Below are 18,648 nucleotides of genomic sequence, written 5' to 3'. Positions count from 1 at the left end.
CAGTGTAGGCAACCACCAGCTCAGCCTGCTAACGGAAACTAAGGTCCTGTCTTGCAGGTAAGGCAGTAACCAGGTTTTTACTCAGTGGAGATTGTTCAAAGAAGCCTTTGCCTGGTGTAGCAAGGCCAGGATCTGTATCACCGCTGTCCTGACTGAATTCAACCTGAGGAATTGCTCTCTGCCTCTGTCAAATTCCCACTGGGGATTCAGTTGGACAGGGTGCCAGGCCATGTTCAATTCAGTACATAGCCCTGCTGGTGTCACCTGAAGTGAAAAACCACATTCACACCGAGCGCTCTTAGTGCATACTTGGTGCTTGCTCTCTTTCTGTGAGGAGCTTCTGGATGGAACAGGTAGAGGAGCACCAGATTAGGGCTGTTAAGGTTGTTTGGGCTACAGACACCATTTGCAGCTGTTCTGTTCCAAGACTCATCCTTGCTGGCAGGATGTGGGTATTTACCAGTGCTGGTGCATGCCAGAGAGCTCAGAGCTGGATGAACCATGGAACAAAAAGGCTCTTGGACTCTTTCTCTTGAAAGAGGTTGACTGCAGAGATTTTAACTGGGAAGTGGTGAGAGCAGGGGAAGAGATAAGGGATGTTTTCTCATTGGCATGGCCACAAATCACCCTCTGTTTGACTTGGACAATTTGCTCTTGGCTGCAAAACACTGAAGGAGTTTCTGAGGTCTACCAGGTGGAAAGGATGTTCCCTAATGCCACGTCTCTAGAAGGACAGGGGATGGTTCCCCACCTTTGCAGCTCATTTGCCCAATTATGTGATCAAAACAAGACCCCTTTTGAATTTGCTGCATCTGTGACTACTGGATTCTGCTCTCAGCTGAAGAAAGCCTTTATTAATGTAATAATTGAAGAGAGTATGAATTATTGGGGGAGGGGGGACAGAAACTCATTCAAAAGCACAAGCAATGGGAGTGAAAGGTGTTTTACACAAGTGCAGCTCCTTTAACCACAGACTCTTTGCTTCATGGAGCCAAAGGTGCCTGCTACGCTGTGCTGCCCCTCAGCCAGGAGATCTTGATCATCTCTTTCCTGCCTTCCAGGTAGATTTTGTGGCGACAAGATTCCTGAACCGGTAATCTCCACGGACAGCAGGCTGTGGATCGAGTTCCGGAGCAGCAGTAACATCCTGGGCAAAGGTTTCTTTGCGGTCTACGAAGGTACAGCCTTTAGCTAGAAGAAGTCTGTCACATCGCATGGAGCAACCAGCACAGGATGCAGGGATTTGTGGGGTCTGTAGGAGTTCTGCTTCACTGTGTGGCTAGACACAGCCCCTGCTCTTGTTTTTATGGGAATCGGCAGATTTTGTGGGCTGCACCAGCAGACAAGGCATGGATCTTCCAACTAGGTCATCACATTTTGGGGGGAACAACAGGATGGCAGCACAGAGCAATAGCTGCTGTTTATAGGCCAGGTTCTGTTTGCCCTAGCCAGCCCCTGCAAGCAGCAGTGCTGGGTGTAGCAGGAGTTCCTTCCAGTAATTTAACAGGCAAAGTTCTGTTTTGGATCATACATTTTATATCACTTAATGCAGCTTATTTTGGTTTTGGTTTGTGGTTTTTTTTTTCCTCAAATGCAAAGATTGTTCTTTGGTTTCTCCCTTGTGTGTTTTGCTTACAGAAGATGAGAAATTAGCAGGTCAGATCTTCTGCAGGTCAGGTACTTTGGAAGCTTGCATGGCACTGGGATGCTGAAACCATTCGGAGGAGGAGCAGTGTTACCAAAGTCACTAATGAACCAGTAACATCCCTTCTCCATATATGCTTACTTTTTACAATAATGTTTCTAAAATGTGTTAAAGGCTTTCACTGGTCTCTGGACAACAGGCATTTTCTTAGAAGTACCAGTGTTGTCACCAGTATTGAGGCTGACTGTATTGGTACTGATGTTGCATCACCTTCTTCCTGCAGCCCCAGACACAAGCATGACACTGGAAGCCCAGTGCCCAAGTGTCCAATATACTCATGAATGATGATACTAACAGAGGGAAGTGAAGAAAACATGGGACTGTTGAGGAAGTGCAAATAAAGCTTATGAGGATTTCACAACAGCATGGGGCTAACAAATCTGTTTCACAGGAGAAATATCTGGTTTCTGCAGGAATTGTTGCCCCAGAGACAGAGGTAGCTTGCCTGATTATTTTTTTTTTTTATATCTTTCCTGAGAAGCAGCTGTTGCCTGGACCGTGTGACCCCTTTTATGGTAGTTTGTTGGAATTAGAAGTGATCAAACTAGTGTGTCTCTATTAGACTGTTTTATTTTGGCTTATTGGCTTATTGCTTTGGTGGACTGGTCAGCTTAATTCTCACAGTGGGTTATTCCCCAGTGATATCTGCTCCAACTTTAAAAGAAAAAGAAAAAAAAAAAGCAAGGTGAGGAATGTTTTTGGGAAGCAACTTCTCTGTTCTTCATCATGCATGTTAATATGGCATCATGTTTCATACTGCTAAATGATATTGAAAGAAAAAAAATTTTTACATTAGCTACATGCCAAAGTCAGTTTACAAAACTTCCTTTTCTTTTGATAATATTTCTTCCTTCCTGTTGATTAATAAGTGACCCCTAAAGGTTCAGTAAACATGAGCAATACTTGCTTCCTTTGACTTTTGAGGAGAGCAAATGAAAAGTGGAATGTGCATCCAGTGGTCGGACCTTGCATCCCTCTGACTGTTCATCTTTTTCTGCCTCTTCAAGGCTCTGGCTCTTTGTGTAACGCTTTCCTCCAAGAAACTTCCCGTTGGAAAGGTATGAAATCTATTGCTAAGCCTGAGAGTGAGCACAGCATGACTGGTGGAAGCCAGCTTGTACCACAGAAACAGTGATGGCTCATGGCACAGTTCTTGTCTTAGCTCAGCCTCCTCTTGTCAGAGCAGCAGGTAGTGAGGTTATCTGCATCTCTCTCCATAATTTATTTACAGAAATGGGAGTTTCCAAAAATCTCCCTTAATCCCTCTTTCCCCCTGATGCCATCTCTGGTAATGGCTTTGTTCTTTCCTCTGTTGTCAGGTAGCTTGCTCAGCTGTTTTGTGACTTCTGTGTCTAGGAAATAAGGGTAATTTTTATTTCCAGGAGGGAATGCCCTTAGATATTTAATTTTCAATCAATTTTTGTCCAAAAGCTCCCTGTGTTGCTGTTAGTTCCTCTTTTTCTTTTGAACTCTTCTCCGTCGCATACTAAAAAGCCAAAGTAGGTTTTACGAATGCTTCTCTGTCCTCTGCTTTAGTGAGAGGGCATGTAATTGCTCATGCATCTGAACTTTGCTGGGAGCTCTGTGGGTGAGGACTGATTTCTGGATTTGGATTCCTCTAGGTCTTGGCCCTAAAGTTTTCAGTAGATGGGAGGGAAGAGGCAGAAGGATGTAGCCACATGATGGGAGAATTACTTGATGCTAAATGAGAGTTAGCGTAGTGAAAGTGTCCTCGTAGTTCAGTCATATTGTTCCTTTTCTTTCATGAGATTCAAGGTGGGAAGATGCTGGGATTTTTTACCTACAGCTTTGCTGGAAGCCCCAAATTTGTCATTGTTTTTGCCTTCTCAGGCTCTATCAGCGGATGTTCTTTCCATTTTGCAGTAAAGCTCTTCCAGTATACTTAGCTGCTCAACGGAATTTCAGTGTGAACTGCTGCAATGGACAGAGAAAATACTGTTTGCTGGCTGACAGTTTTATGGCTGTTAAATGGTCAGTTCTCTGCTCTTGTAGTCCTCTTTCTGTTAGGTGTGGGAGAAAGTTCCCTAACGGGTCCCTCAGAGGTTCTCTCTAGCATCACTTGTAGCTCTGACTGTGTGAACTCAAACTACAGTCTGGACTGTGGTCTGCAGCTGAATTTTGGGTGCAAGTATTTGGGGGTGCCTTAGCACTGATTCTCTAAGAAAGAAGTTAGCACTGCACTAGTGAAAAAGTGCTTTTATGTCGGGCACAGTTAAACATTAGCAGCTTACAAGGCAAACCCAAGACAATTTTACCCAATGCAAGCAATTTCCAGGGCACCTATAGGGAGACCCACATCTGAACGGCTAATGCCATGCATTCTGGGAGACCCCAAGCGTGAAGGTGGTTGATGTTGGGCAGGTGTCATTGCAGAGCCATCTCTCTTGTACTTACTGCCAGTGCTTTTTGTTTGCTTGACTTCCAACACAGCCAAATCATTCTTAGGCCTTCTTTAGACATGTCTTGCCTCATGGGGTAACGCAGGTTTTAGCCTGTGATCTTCCTTTCATTTGTTACACGGCCTTGCAGACAATTATGCTGGACTGCTGTTGTCTTTGAGGTTTTTGTATTAAACTAGATTTTCACTAAATTTTCCGTTCTTGGTCTTTAAACTTACTTCTTGTTACATCTAGCACAAAGCTTCATTTGTCATGCACAGCGGTCAGTCTGATGGCCTCCTGGTGAACAGCTCAGCTCATGCTTGTTAATATTGCCATCGTGTGGCTGGATTAGATTTGCCAATGGTTTTTCTTTGGAGGTTTTTTTGCCAACTTTTCTTGGTCCTTAGTGCTGGTAGCAGATTTTAAGCAGCTATGAAGGTGACCAGGAGTGTGAAATACACAAATCCATAAAAATTATCTGTACCAGTGAGTTCACCTTCTCAGGAGGTTGGCACAGCAAGAGAGGAGACGCTGTCACTAAAACAAAATGTTAGATTTGTAAAAACTTCCATGACTTGTGTGTTGCTTTTGTGGAACAAGCAGTACTGATACAGATTTGACTGAGGAAGAAGGCTACGTATGGAGTAGGTTTTACTGAAGGAAAAACCTGCAATCTCGTGGTTTTCCCATTTGTTTTTTGTGAAGCTATTTGTGGTGGAGAAATTCACAAAGATGCTGGCCAGATCCAATCCCCCAATTACCCAGACGACTACAGACCTTCCAAAGAGTGCATCTGGAAGATCACAGTTTCTGAGGGCTTTCACATAGGAATCACATTCCAAGCCTTTGAGGTGAGAAATGTCACTGTATATTATATCACGGATATTATTTTGCCTCTGTAGATCCTTTAAAATTAAGAAGGAAGTGATATAAATAATAATTTAAAAAAAAAATTCTTTTGAATGCTTCAGAACATCATTTCTCCTCACCAGAAGTTTGCTCAGAGATTTTGAAGCCATGTTTAAAATATGAGTTTGCAAAAACTGTTACTCAAGACAGAAAGAATTAGAAGGGACACAAAATTGCTGATGATCTTAAATAGGGACTTGTGAGTCCTTAAAATTTCACTCCGGTCAAATGAAATTGTATGGTCACAATCCAGGCAAAAACTCCTGTTGGTGTCACTGAGGCTTGGCAGATTGCAGGATGTTTGTGGCTCTCCAAAGAAACGTAGTGTCCCCAGATGGCGGTCAGGCTTTGAAGAGCTCAGAAAAGGTTTTCTCCTACTGGTTATAGGACGTCTTACACTCTTAGCCAGGTGCCCACTGATCTGATTCTGACTACTGATGTGTAAGTCACAGATGGGAGTGGACAGGACCTGGGTTGGTGCATAAATCCCACCTAGCTCATAGGCTCCTGCAGCTTGTGCGCACTTATTGTGCTTGTCCTGGAAAGAGCTGACACCACTACCTCCTGTCTGTGAGCCCACAGCTGTTCCTTGGACCTTTTTGTTTGTTCTGCTCTGTTCCTTACAGCTTCTCATGGAAAAGCAGCTTGTAAGTAGTCAGGAACCAGGTTTCACCAGAGGGTAGCCATGAAATAGCAGTAGAACTGAGACGTGCCTGGGCTTGAATGCAATTTCAGCTGCAGGAGAGTTTGATGGCAGCCATAAGGCAAGTCCTTAGTTGTGACCATTTGTTTGGGATGCTCTTTTGGAAGCTGATCTCTGGCCAAAGTCTAACTGATTAGCTAGCCTGACTTGGAGCACTCATACTAGTAATCTACAGGCACACCCTTTTCCCATTGCAGATTGAATGGCATGACGCTTGTTCTTATGACTATCTGGAGATCCGAGATGGCCTCACTGAATACAGCCCATTGATTGGTCACTTCTGTGGCTATGAGAAGCCAGAAGATATCAAATCCAGCTCAAATAAAATATGGATGAAGTTTGCGTCTGATGCAACCATCAATAAAGCAGGCTTTGCAGCAAATTTCTTTAAAGGTAAGTGATCTAGTACCTCTCAAGGTCAAGGCTGGGGAGCATTCATTCCTTAACTTTCTGCCATCCCAAAGTGATCAGTTACTATTGTATCTACTTGTAGTTAAGAGCTGTTAGACAATACCAAGTTTATATACAAATTGCTTTGAGAGTGTAGAGGGATTTGGTGCTGAAGCATGAACATGACCTCCCTGATTAAGACAGAAGGCAAGCCTACTGGGTTGGTACCAGCTCAGGCACTAAGGCCTTGCGTTGCACAGCTGGACAGAGTATGATCTCCATTTATCCGTGCCAGGGGACATTGGCATTTTCAAAGAAGGTACTAGTACCGTACAAAGAGTGTTAAAAACAACTTTCTGCTTTAAGTTCAGTTCCAGAAACTTCTGGATAGAGAGTAAATCTGATTGCAAGTAGAATCCCAGGGGAAACTTCAGAGTGCTTTAGGAGACAAATGTGTTCCTAAACTGAGATCCTCTTCAGGAAAATGTGAATGAAGACTAAAATTCCTCTGAAGAGCTGAACCCAAGCCATGGTCCTTTACCAGCATCCTGATGACTTGATAGAGGCAAGAACCAAATATCTAACCACCTGAGAAAATACCTGTGGAGCAGCTGTGAGGTGGATTGTCATGTTTCTCTTGGGTTCAGTGAGAGCTGTACAGAAATAATAGCTGCAATGCCAATATTTGGATTGCATAAATCCTTTATTTCTACTTTAACTTTTGTCTTGCGTTAAGGGTGTCACGGTCTGTTTGGATCTCTCAAATTTACAGGACAACAAACACGACAGGGCTCAATCCCCTTTTCTCAGACTAGTCTATCATGTGAATTCACTTATTCACCATTCAAGTTATAAGGTTTCATAACTTATAATCCGTAATTCTTAATTCATGCACTTATGTGCAAAAAAAAAAAGGAATTAGTTAAATAAAGTTTAATTCCCAGAGCATGTTGTCCTGTAAATTTGAGAGATCCAAATGCACTGTGACAAAGGGTGATTGCAAAATCACTGGCAAATACTGTGTTGTTTAATTCCAGTCCCTGAGCAACTCTCACAGTGCCTGGACTTCCTTGTTTAAGTTTCTCACGTTCCATAAAGACACAGAGAATGCTTCTTCCTACAGACGTTTTGGCTTCTTTCAGGAGCTGACAGTGCAGGCTGACAGTGGTAGAGATGTCTTCCAGGGAGTAGCACTACACTGGCTTGCAGCAAGTCATTCTGTAGATTCTGAGGTTCTCCTGCAAGTTTGTAGGGAAGAAAGTTACACACCTGAACCTGGGATGCTTCCCTTGTGATTCAGATAGTCAGAAATAAATTTATTTATTTTTTATGTAAAAAAGCATAAGAACGCACTGCTACTAGAATTGCAGACACAGGTATTGTCTGTGGAGTGTTTGCTGGCAGACTAGATCTTGTAGTGTCCACTCAGAATTGACATTTGAACCAGAAACCATGTAGCTTGTGGATGGTTAAGGTGTTGTTAAGTCCATGTCAGTAAGCCGAGCTGCGGAGCAAAGTGTATTTGCTTGGACCAAGCACCACAGTAGCCATAGCTACACAGCTTCTAGCCAGCTTGCGTTGTGGGCAGAGCTGATGTGTTTGCAAAAGCATGGTAGACAGACCTGCGGCTACAGGTGGAGTTTCAAGCTGGGATCTGAAGTCTGCAGCCTTTACCTTCATATCCAGAGGGATTGTGACTACCAGCCACTCCATGAACAAAGTAAATGATCAAATTATATGGGTCTGCAGGCACCCTTCAGACTGTCGCCCATAGCCAATTGAGCAATGGCTCAGCTTTGCCTTAATGAATTATGAAGGGAATAGAGTTTCAACTACATGTCTTACAACACTAAAAGAAAATAACTCAGCTTAAAAAAGAGTTAAGGATGGAATTGAAGCTATGCTTTGTGAGAACTTGCAGTGGTAACTTCTAACTTTTCAGAGAAAATAAACCTGCAAACAACTCGGAGGGAGTAAGGCAGCTCAGAGGGGGTAAGTCATTGGTCACATCCAAGAGACAATGTCAGGAAGATATGAAGAGCAATTATCTCATGTCCATCCCATCATGTATATCTCAATGGAAAGCTCTAGGATTATTCTTTATTGCTTATCTTCATTTTGGTAACAAATTCGGGTTTGTTCTTTTTTTCCAGTTTTTGCTTCCCAATACCCGAATCAGTACTCAAATATTTATATTAACTGGCAATAAATTAAGTTAAATTCCCCAAAGTTGAGTCTGTTTTGCCCACAACTGTAGTTGGTGGGTAATCTCCCCATTTCAATCCTGGAGCTTTCTTGCTCCTGTTATTCCTATTTTCTCCCCCATTCCACTAGAGTGGGAGGCCGGGGAGTGAGCAAGCAGCTGGGTGGGAGTTTGGCTGCTAGCTGAAGCCAACCCACCACAACCATGTTAATAAACCCATCTATTAAGGGGGGCACATGAACTCAGGGGTTGGGGTGAGAAGCCGGTACATCTGGCTATCTGTATATTAAAATGTCTGTACAGGTTTTTGACATGTGATTGGAATAACTTGACTTCTAGGGTGGCAAGACTTCATGCGCCTATGAAAAGGAAAAACTATTTGCATGTCCTCCCAGCTCCTTTGCTGCACCCCATTCAGTGGGGCACAGCCTCCCGCAGCTCCATTCCTGTGGGCATCATGGTGGGCTGGTTCCTGGTATCTCAAGTCATTCAAGAGCATGAGGAATTTAAAAAACAAACCAAAAAACAGGAGCAAATGAGAACAAAATGCAGTGAAGTCTTTACAGTAGACCATGTTTTTGTGTTCCTGTCTAGAAAGAGCACTCTTGACTAGTAACAGTAATTGTAGTCTTTTACGGTTTTGGTGGCAGAAGTACCACCAAATTGGTATTCTGTGCCACTTGTGAGGTTTGCTGCAGTGCCTGCTCCATAGGCTCGGCTCGGCAGCTAGTACTCTGGTCCTTCTGTCCAGAAGTGTTGCAAGAGGAATATGACAGGGTTTGGGTGGTCTGGCAAGTGTGACTTGTTCTGGTTTTCTCCTGACAGAGATGGATGAATGTTCTCTGCCAGACAATGGTGGATGTGAGCAGCACTGCGAGAACACCCTGGGCAGTTACAAATGCACCTGCGAGCCTGGCTATGAGTTGACAGCTGATAAAAAGAGCTGTGAAGGTGAGTAACCTACAGATTGAGGCATCTGTCTGTAGGATGGGTGCTAATGGTAATAATGAAATTGAACAATCTTGGAGATGATTCCCCCTGCCCCTACATCCTCTTTGTTTCTGTTTATCTTACCACACCTGAAAAATTTCTTTTTGTCAATATCTTTCATTGAAAAGCAAGTTTTGGTTGAAAAACTGAAATACTCTGATTCTCTACTGCAAAACATCTGTAAAACCAGTTGTTCTTCCTGGCCAGAGATCGCTGTACAGATGAGATCTCCCATGGTACAGCATAAGAGAGGGCAGGCATTACAACCTAACTGTTGAATAGCCCCAAAGTATTTCAATCTAAGGCTGAATTTATTATTTTTTAAAAGAAGTTTCTTTTGTAGAATAAAATACCAATGTTTTTCCTGCATGCAAACCAGACATTCTCCATACTGAGGAGTCAATTCCCTTCTTCTGTTTTGGGGGAGAAAAAAACCCATGTCTTTGATAGAAACTATTTCTTTCAGCTTTCTGTTTATGCAGTTAATCTCTTGCAACAAGTGTTTGCCCTCACCAACAATACAGCTGTTGGTGTGGTGAGAATCCACCCGTTGTTCTTGTCTTGTAGCGCTGCCTATCAGCTGAGGCACATATGGAGCTCCTCACATGGTGAGCGGTGCTCTCCAAGTCACCTGGTTTGCCCTGACTTCTGCTTTTGTCAAACTCTTTGGGGAAGTCTGTCAACTGCTGTTGACTTGGTGAGGGCGGAGTTAGGTGCGTGCAAAAGGCTTCTGGAAGCTTCGCTTTATTTTTTTTTTAAATAATTTCTTGCAGTTTTGAGCAAGCCAGTTGTTATAACTTAGCAAGCGTTTTTTGAACTTCACTCTTAACCTCCTGTTTTAAACATTTGTGGGCAATACAGGAAGAATAGTCTTTGAAATCGTAGTGATGCACATCAGAGTAAATTGCTTTTGTTTCTCCAGACACACTTGCTTGCTACACTTTTTGTATTGAAGCTGCTCCCTTGGGTTAGTTCTCTTAATGCAAAATGGTGCTGGCAACAAAATGCAGGAAGCTTTTATCCCTGTGGGTTTTGAAGATGTGGCCTTATCTCATTACCCTCAAGAAACAGCAAGAAAAAATTGCTTCGTTACAAATAGAGTTTTGCAGCAAAAGAGCAAACTGAGGTTGAACGCTTTGAGGTAAAAGCTGTGCCCTCCCACAAGAGGATGAAGGTGAGATGTCCTAAATTTTTAAAGAAAATGAGATGATAAAGCTAAGTCTTTGACTTTGTCTTTGATTTTCCCTGGAGAGAATGCAGTCCACATATAATAAGGCACTGAAGAGTTGACAGGGGTGTCTTCCCTAGGATTCCATTATCTTCTAGTTATTTCATTGCTGATAAACTTTAAATAATAAGGTATGTAGGACGGAGCGTAGGTGAAATTACCAAGCTGACCTTTGTTGTGCAGGTATTGCGCACATCAAGTCAACTGATCTACGGTAAGCCCCAGGCTATAGAGTAAAACGGAGACCAATCTTACATGATTTGAGTGGCTCTCAGGGCTGTAGCCTGGCTGTGTGCATTTCACTGGTGGTTTATAGCAGGTGAGGTTTCTGTCGTCTTTGCAGCTCCCAGCATTTTAGACCTGTTCTGGAGGCCGGGGTTTGAAATGTGCCACCGACCAGGATCTGGTTCGTTTCCTAGCTAACAGTGTGGCCCAGTCTGTGTGTCTGAACAGAACCAAGTAAAACTTGTGTTCATTTATTGCCTCTCCAGCTGCCTGTGGGGGCTTCATCACCAAGCTCAATGGGACCATTACTAGCCCTGGATGGCCCAAGGAATATCCTACTAACAAAAACTGCGTCTGGCAGGTGGTAGCTCCAGCCCAGTACCGGATCTCTCTGCAGTTCGAAGTGTTTGAGCTGGAAGGCAATGATGTACGTAACCAGTCCCTGCATCTCAGAGGTGTGACTATTGGCTAACTCAGAACTGGATAAATCCTTGGGGTACAAGGAAGAGGAGGCTCTATCTTACTGGTGGAGCTTCTGGTTGTTTCTCCGCCCTTGATATAATAAGCGAGTAACAGTGATTGTTCTTGAAGTCTGGATCTGCTTTCTCTATGGAGTGGAAGGATTAAAGCTGTTCTGTTATAAGTGAGATTCTTTTCTCTGCCAGTTTTGCATAACTGTAGGTGTTTTCCATCCCTAAGAGGTGTCCCATCCCCCCCTTCCCCAGAGCTGCCTTTGTAGGAAAATAATTGGAAATGAACAATGAGGTAGAGTTCTTCAAGGATAAACAAAATAACCGGTAAAAGAATCTGTTCTCTACCCTGCCAAGGGCAGGGTGGAATTTGAACAAAGCATTCAGGTCTCACTTTCCCCACCATAACTGGTGGCAGTGGCTCTTCCTTAATTCAGCAGGCTGCTCAAGTTCATTCAACACAGTCAGGCTCTTGGATAAGGTGGGAGTAATTATTTTAGCTAAATTAAATGGAACCTTTGCTATTCTGATAAACACACCCATGCTTTAAGACCAGGGCAGCAAGGGAAAGGGGTGAGAACACTGACAGAGGAGAATTTGGGGAAGTTAGGAGTGTATTTGAGTATAAGGCTGTTTCTGTTCCCTCTCAGTCAAGCCTCTGTCCCCTTCCTCTGAAATGCTCTGTTCCAAGTCCACGGAGCTGAGAAATCTCCTTGTCTCTTGGCAGGTCTGTAAATATGACTATGTTGAGGTTCGTAGTGGGTTGGCTTCTGACTCCAAGCTGCATGGCAAATTCTGTGGCTCAGAGAAGCCTGAAGTAATCACGTCGTATGGCAACAACATGAGACTGGAGTTCAAATCGGACAACACGGTTTCCAAGAAAGGCTTTAAAGTTCACTACTTCTCTGGTACGTGGCTGCATTTTTTCACTTGCTTAGCTGTCACCTCTGACTGAACCTCTTGGGTTTGGAGAATTTTTTCAACCTCCTATCAAATCAGGCAGAGCCTGACATGGTTAGTTACATCTAAAAGGCATGGTTGCTCTATGCTGTGCGACCTTTCATCTTGGTTTCTCAGTGCAGCGTATGGTCCAGTGTCATAGTGTGGTGTCAGCAAGATGCATGGATTTCATTGATGCCTCCCATCCTTCCACAGCATGGGAAGCAACAGGGAACCCGATCTTAGAAGTTATTTCTGTCCCTGGCATCATTAGAGAATAGCTTTTTCCTCTGAAACTAGGAGAGTTACAGAAGACTTCTGGAAATTTTCTATAGCAATTCTTCCCATTAAAGCAGCGCATGCTAGTGGAAGTTTCTAATCCTCTGTTCTGAACCCTTCATAGCTCTGGGTGTCAGTGATGCACCTTGTTAACAGGCAGTTTCAGAGGTTAACTGTACATTGATGGAAGTGAAAATTCAGTTCCATTCTGTGTTTTCAGCAGAGGTCAAGGAGTATTAATGTTTTTGAGGAGGATGATCAGGCAAAATGACCTTGAATTAAGACAGCTGCAGAGTAGAATCGGGGCTAGGGGTTTGGCTTATTAAATCTTACAAGAGGAAAGATGAAGTGGGGTATGTTTTATCTAGAAATACTTTTAGGAGTGAGGAGATAGATGAGGTTAATGAGGTCCAGGGAGAGCGTTGGCCCAAGAAAAAGCAGAGATAAACCACTCATACATTAAATTGGACTGGAAATGGGGAGCAGATCCTATGCTCGGAACAGTGAGATTCCGGAATACATAGTCCTGAATACACAGGAGTGAACATGCACTGGAGCATATTTCAGCTTCGGAGAGCAGCTCTTGCCTTAGATCCTCTTCTCCATCTGGCTGCTTGTGCTCTCAGACAGAGCTATTTAAAGATGGAGGCTCATCAGAGCATGTAGGTACTTGAAAATAGAAAGATTGGCCAGTGGATATTTTTTTTTGCTTAGGCTAGTGAATTTGTGTGATGCTTTTCCTGAACCTTATTCTAAAACAATGAGACATTGCTATCGTTTTCTTTTAGATTAGCCTTTAATAATTCAAAACCTACTTTATATAATAAAACACATTTGTGACGCATTTTATGGAATGAAAGATAATTGAAGAGAATTGTAGCTGGGCTAAAAAGCTGACTGGACTAATCCAGCAGCAGAGGTTTGAGGTTTGCACTGGTATCTGCCCGTCTGGGTATGGGTCTCCCAGCTGGCAACTGCAGCAGTCCCTTTCTTGATGGCAACTCAGTGTTTGTCCTGGTTTGATCCTGCCCAGACAAGGACGAATGCTCCAAAGACAATGGTGGTTGCCAGCACGACTGTATCAACACCTTTGGGAGCTACGTATGCCAGTGCAGAAACGGCTTCATGCTGCATGAAAATGGCCACGATTGTAAAGAAGGTAAGGTCCCCGCTGCCTGTCCTCAGGAAAGGCAAGGTGCCTCAGACACAGTTTGAGCCGGGGTGCCTCCTGCCCAGTGTTGGAAGGGTGTTTGTACCACACACCATGCTGGAGCACAGAAAAAGGCCCAGCTAGCTGAAAAGATACCTAGTGAAAGGAAGAAGAGAGCTTGTTTTCAGCTGGATCTGTTCCCCATTCTGGCCTTCCATATGGCCAAGGGGATGAACAGGGTGGGGACAAAAAGCTGGGCTAGTGAAAGGAGCAGTTGTGGGACATCACCATTAGACTAGTTGCCCAGAGAGGTGGTGGAGGCCCCATCCCTGGAAACTTTCAAGACCAGGTTGGACGGGGCTCTGAGCAGCCTGATCTAGTTAGCGGTGTCCCTGCTCCTGCAGGGGGGTTGGACTAGATGACCTCTAGGGGTCCCTTCCAACCCAAAACATTCTATTCTATGATAGTCATTGCTGTCTCATTTAATTATCGGGCTGAGTCAGAAGAGAAAGGCTGAGCTGATCTAACCATTTGCTGCTGCCCAAAATACCTCTCTTCCTTTGCCCTCACCCCTGCTGTGTGCTGCCATGGCTTTTCTGTGTATCGTCTCTGGTCCTCGTCCGATCTCCATGAACTGATTCAGCTTTCCAAGTCAGTAAAGCAAATGACCCAAGGCTGAGGTAGCACCACCGTCGCCATGGTGGAGGGATTAGAGACCATGTCACCTGGAGCAGGGCAGACAAGATGGAGGAGCAGGAGAACGTGTTTGGGAGTGAGAAGGTGAATGAGGTTAATGAGGCCCAGGGGAGTGAGATGGTCCGTTTCACCAGCTGCCAAGTTAGCTCAAAAAAGCATAGGCCTTTCTGAGGACAAACCCACCAGAACTATGCAGTAATCCGAAACGATACTGTTCAGTGACTGAAGCCTTCCCTGTTCCTGCACTGTCGAGGGTCTTGATGGGCAGAGGGGAGCATGTGGGACATGACAGGGTTCCCACGTGAGACTTCCCTCAACGCCTTCAGCTTACGATCTCTGTCTCTCAAGCTGGTTGCGAGCACAAGCTGAGTGGTGCGGAGGGAACGAAAGAGTGCACCTGGGACATCTCTGCCACGCCTGGCCACCGAGTGAAAGTCGTGAGTAACCAGCGGAGAGGGAGGGGAGGAGCGGGCTGGATTGTGAGGAGCTGACGGGACCTTCCCCTGCTGCTGTGTGAGGGGGAGGTTGGTCCCCATAGGTCCTGTGTGGGGTGCTCAGAGGAGGGTGTCCCGGGATGCCACCCCTGGCCCGTGAAAGGGCAGAAGGTCTCAGAGGGACATGAGGCAGGGGTCAGGCAGCCTGGGGGAGACTCCAGCGGGTGACAACTGGGGAGCGTTGCTCTCTCTGTTAACAGAAGGTATAGCACGCCCTCCCGCCCCTGCCCCTCCTTGTGAGCCACTCCATTGGGACCATATCCGCATAAGGTGGTGGCAGGGGGCCAGTCCCCAGCCCCTCTGAGGGAGAAGCGTCAGGCCCGTTCTACAGCGTGGCCTGATGCATATGGCACGACATGCCCAAAGCTGCGCGGATGGCCCATGCGCTGGGGGAAATAATGCCTGGATCCCTGTGCTCAGTGGAAGTAATATCAAAGAACTGCCCACTCAGTGTGCTAGGCAGGGTTCCCAGCAGGAAAAACAAGAGCGTGTAAGGCTTGCAGTTGGAAGCTGTTGTCATGCATCCATGTGAGGCAGCAAAGCTAAGGCTACACAGCATTTTCATATAAACTTCTGAGCTGTGCCACCCTGAGATCACTCTCACCTGAAAGCACACTGTTCTGTTTTAGTTTGTGGAAGGAGCTGGACAGACATACGATTTGACCTGTTTCTCACTTGGAATTTCATCCTCTGCTAAACTGCATAATTTCATAGTCCAGTGTACAAATGTCTCTCTTAATTCTCCTTATTCTTGCTGTAGACCTTCAATGAGTTTGAGATTGAACAGCACCAAGAATGTGCCTATGACCACTTAGAAATGTATGACGGGCCCAACAGCAAGTCACCTATCCTTGGTCGCTTCTGTGGCAGCAAGAAACCAGACCCTGTAGTGGCTTCTACCAACAAGATGTTCCTCAGATTTTACTCTGATGCTTCTGTGCAAAGAAAAGGTTTCCAGGCAAAGCACAGCACAGGTAAGCTGGTTGCCTGCCAATACCCCAGTGCGATAAGATGTCATCAAGTCTCACTGCATTTTTTACCAGGCAAAACCAGACATACTTGTCTCCCAAATAAGCTTAGCCTGAATTTTAAGTGGTTGTATATGGTGCCAACCAGTTCCTGGACTATTGTTGGCACCACATCATAAATGCCAGCTTCCTTATCAGCTCAGAGGTCACTTGATGTCAGACATTTCTGCTCATGTTCTTTTGTTTAAATGGGAGGTGTTTGGTTGAGCAGCAACCCCTTCTGTTCCTCATCAACCTACAGTTGATGTAACTTAGCCCGTGTATTGGCCCACGCACGGAAGAGGCCCATATTAGACTGATTATGGTGGAAGCAGAGATGTGCTGTGGACAGAGACAGCTTGATCCTCTTACCTGTGGCAGCCTGGAGGTGAGTATGTTGTACCAAGGTTCACTTTTTTGAAATCCCTGGTAAACAGGTGAGATGTGCTTTGAGTGGCAGTGCATGAGAGCCTGTTGAAGAGGCATCTTCATGACTGGGGGCAGGGAAGCTCTGCACCAAAGCACACATCTTTTGTGCAAGCACAGGGCTACTCTTGCACATTGTATGGGGACAAAAGGCTTGGTTTTGGTCTCCAGTTTTTTAACGTTCTTCAACTTCCTGCTGGTAAAATGTTTGGGGTCAGAATTTCAGCTACAGGACAAGTGCAAAGAACATGTTAAGTCTTCCTTTAAGCAATTGCTTTCTAAAATAATACATTTTTCTGGAGTATAATGTGGCAGGAACTCCATCCTGCCAGTTTTAACTCGTCACTTTCCATGCGTGTTCTGTATCAGAAGAACCAAGCTTCTCTACACTTTGTGGGTCATTTGATTCACGGATAACTGGGGAATTCACTGGTTTATGGTAGTTTGGTGAAGTGATTAATTACCTTCCCTGTTGTACATGCACTTCAAGCTGAAGGTCTTCTCATGGCTGGCCCAAAAATGGGATGGTGAGTCTGTTGTGAGATAGGACCTTTAAGAGACTGTTTTGTGCCCTTTTCTTCCTCCAGAGTGTGGCGGGCTCTTAAAGGCTGAAGTGCAAACTAAGGAGCTATATTCCCATGCTCAGTTTGGGGACAACAACTACCCAGGTCAGACCAACTGTGAATGGGTGATTGTAGCTGAAGATGGTTATGGGGTGGAGCTGATATTCCAGACATTTGAGATCGAGGAGGAGGCTGACTGTGGGTACGACTACATGGAGATTTATGATGGTTACGACAGCACTGCACCCCGCCTGGGACGCTTCTGTGGCTCAGGGGTAAGCCATGGTGGTGAGCATTTCATAGGCATAACTGGAGGTGGCAAGGAAAGGTCCTTTCTGGACAGGGGCAGCTCTCACAAAGTGATGATGAGAATTGCTTCTGTGTCTGGGTTTTGCTTCTTCACTTGTTGCTAGAGATCATACCCATTTATCTGATGCACAGAGCTGGTCTGAAAACCTGCCAACTGACTTTCCCTTGTTAGCCCAGGGCCAAGTGCAGCAGCATAGGACTGCTGCACTGCCGTGCCCCAGCCTGGCCACAAAAGCATTGTGTATATGTGGGAAACAGCTTCCAAAGGCCAGTTTCATCCTCAGTCACTTCGTGCCTGCCACGTTACGTTGCAGCCATGCTATGGCATGGGCAAAGAGTGAAGAGACTTGCAGAGCTGCTTGTTGACTCCAGGGTGGCGTGCTGTCTCCTAAACTGTTATCTGTATCCCCATTAACAGGAGTGACTCTGTTAGCATGAGCAATGGTGTGCGGTATTTAAATCAGGGGGTCTATGTTTAGTTTCTCTAGGACTTCAGCAATGAAATGGAGAAGGTTCTTACTGAATTTAAACAGAGACAACCAGGTAGCAGGTGTGTGGTAGTAGTTCTTCCAAACTGGGGAAATGGTCTGGAAAATAAACAAAGGCATAGCAGCTTGGTGTGAGGAAGTTCAGGGAAGCAGGGTAGTAATCTACCTACCTGCACACAGACAAATGGAGACTGGCTGGGAAAGTGCTGGTCCTGCAGAGAAGCACAGGGAGGTTGTAGCAGGTTGCAACAGTGGGGGAGATAACCAGAGTTATCACGTAAGATAAGTAACTAAGTTATTTTGCTGCTAATGAACCCTGGGAGAGCCTCAGCTGCCAAACAGGGTCCAGTTTGGATCGCATCATTTCCTGAAAAGATAAGGGCAAATTAGAGCAAACTCAGAAGATTGGAACAAGAATATCCAGGGAGTTCTGTGAAAAAAAAAAACAACTGGAAGAACTGGGATTGTAGAGTGGACTGGCATCAGTCTTCAAATGTAAAAGGCAAGCATGCAAAAAGCAAGGGAATATGCTGAGGAAGTCAGGGCAGGGCAGGAGGTACTGAGCGCCCAGCCTTTGTGTTTACTGGCCAGTCTGTCTTCGCTGTGAGCTTAAACTCCAGCACCGTAGCGCAGACAGTTATCTAGCCTGCAGACTTGACCACTCTGTGCTGTCTTCTTTCCTTTTCTGCAGCCTCTGGAAGAAATCTACTCTGCAGGGGATTCCATCATGATTCGATTCCATACAGATGACACCATCAACAAGAAAGGCTTTCACGCCCGATACATAAGTACCAAATTTCAGGATGCATTGCACATGAGAAAGTAGTTTGACTGTTCCTCACAGACATTCCCCATCTGAAGATTGAGACATTTAACTGTGATTTTTGTCTTTTTTTTTTTTTTTTTTTTAAAGCTTCTGTGCACCTGGCCAAAAGCAGTGTACAGTATTTTCTGTAATGAAAACTAAATCCAGTCTCAAAGGTTTGCCTCTGCAATTATTAGCATGACCCTTTCTTGTTAACATACCCAGGACCAAAAATTGTCTTCTAATCATACCTGCCAGGGCACAAAC

General features: G+C 44.9%; 1 protein-coding gene across 1 annotated transcript in view; it reads left to right on the top strand.

Annotated features, from left to right (window-relative positions):
• TLL2 (tolloid like 2) overlaps positions 1-18,402 on the top strand; it is a 78,946-nt gene extending 60,544 nt beyond the window's left edge. Inside the window, exons 11-21 of the mRNA XM_035897398.1 lie at positions 1,062-1,178; positions 4,813-4,958; positions 5,917-6,112; positions 9,138-9,263; positions 11,022-11,182; positions 11,953-12,133; positions 13,477-13,602; positions 14,638-14,726; positions 15,544-15,757; positions 16,804-17,054; positions 18,268-18,402. Coding sequence (XP_035753291.1) covers positions 1,062-1,178; positions 4,813-4,958; positions 5,917-6,112; positions 9,138-9,263; positions 11,022-11,182; positions 11,953-12,133; positions 13,477-13,602; positions 14,638-14,726; positions 15,544-15,757; positions 16,804-17,054; positions 18,268-18,402 — 1,742 coding nt within the window. The remainder of the gene's footprint in view (positions 1-1,061; positions 1,179-4,812; positions 4,959-5,916; positions 6,113-9,137; positions 9,264-11,021; positions 11,183-11,952; positions 12,134-13,476; positions 13,603-14,637; positions 14,727-15,543; positions 15,758-16,803; positions 17,055-18,267) is intronic.
• The last annotated feature ends 246 nt before the right edge of the window (positions 18,403-18,648 follow it).

The sequence above is a fragment of the Egretta garzetta genome, unplaced genomic scaffold (genome assembly GCF_000687185.1).
Source record: "Egretta garzetta isolate BGI_Z169 unplaced genomic scaffold, ASM68718v1 scaffold56, whole genome shotgun sequence".
NCBI lineage: Eukaryota > Metazoa > Chordata > Aves > Pelecaniformes > Ardeidae > Egretta > Egretta garzetta.
This window is presented reverse-complemented; position numbering and strand designations above follow the sequence as displayed.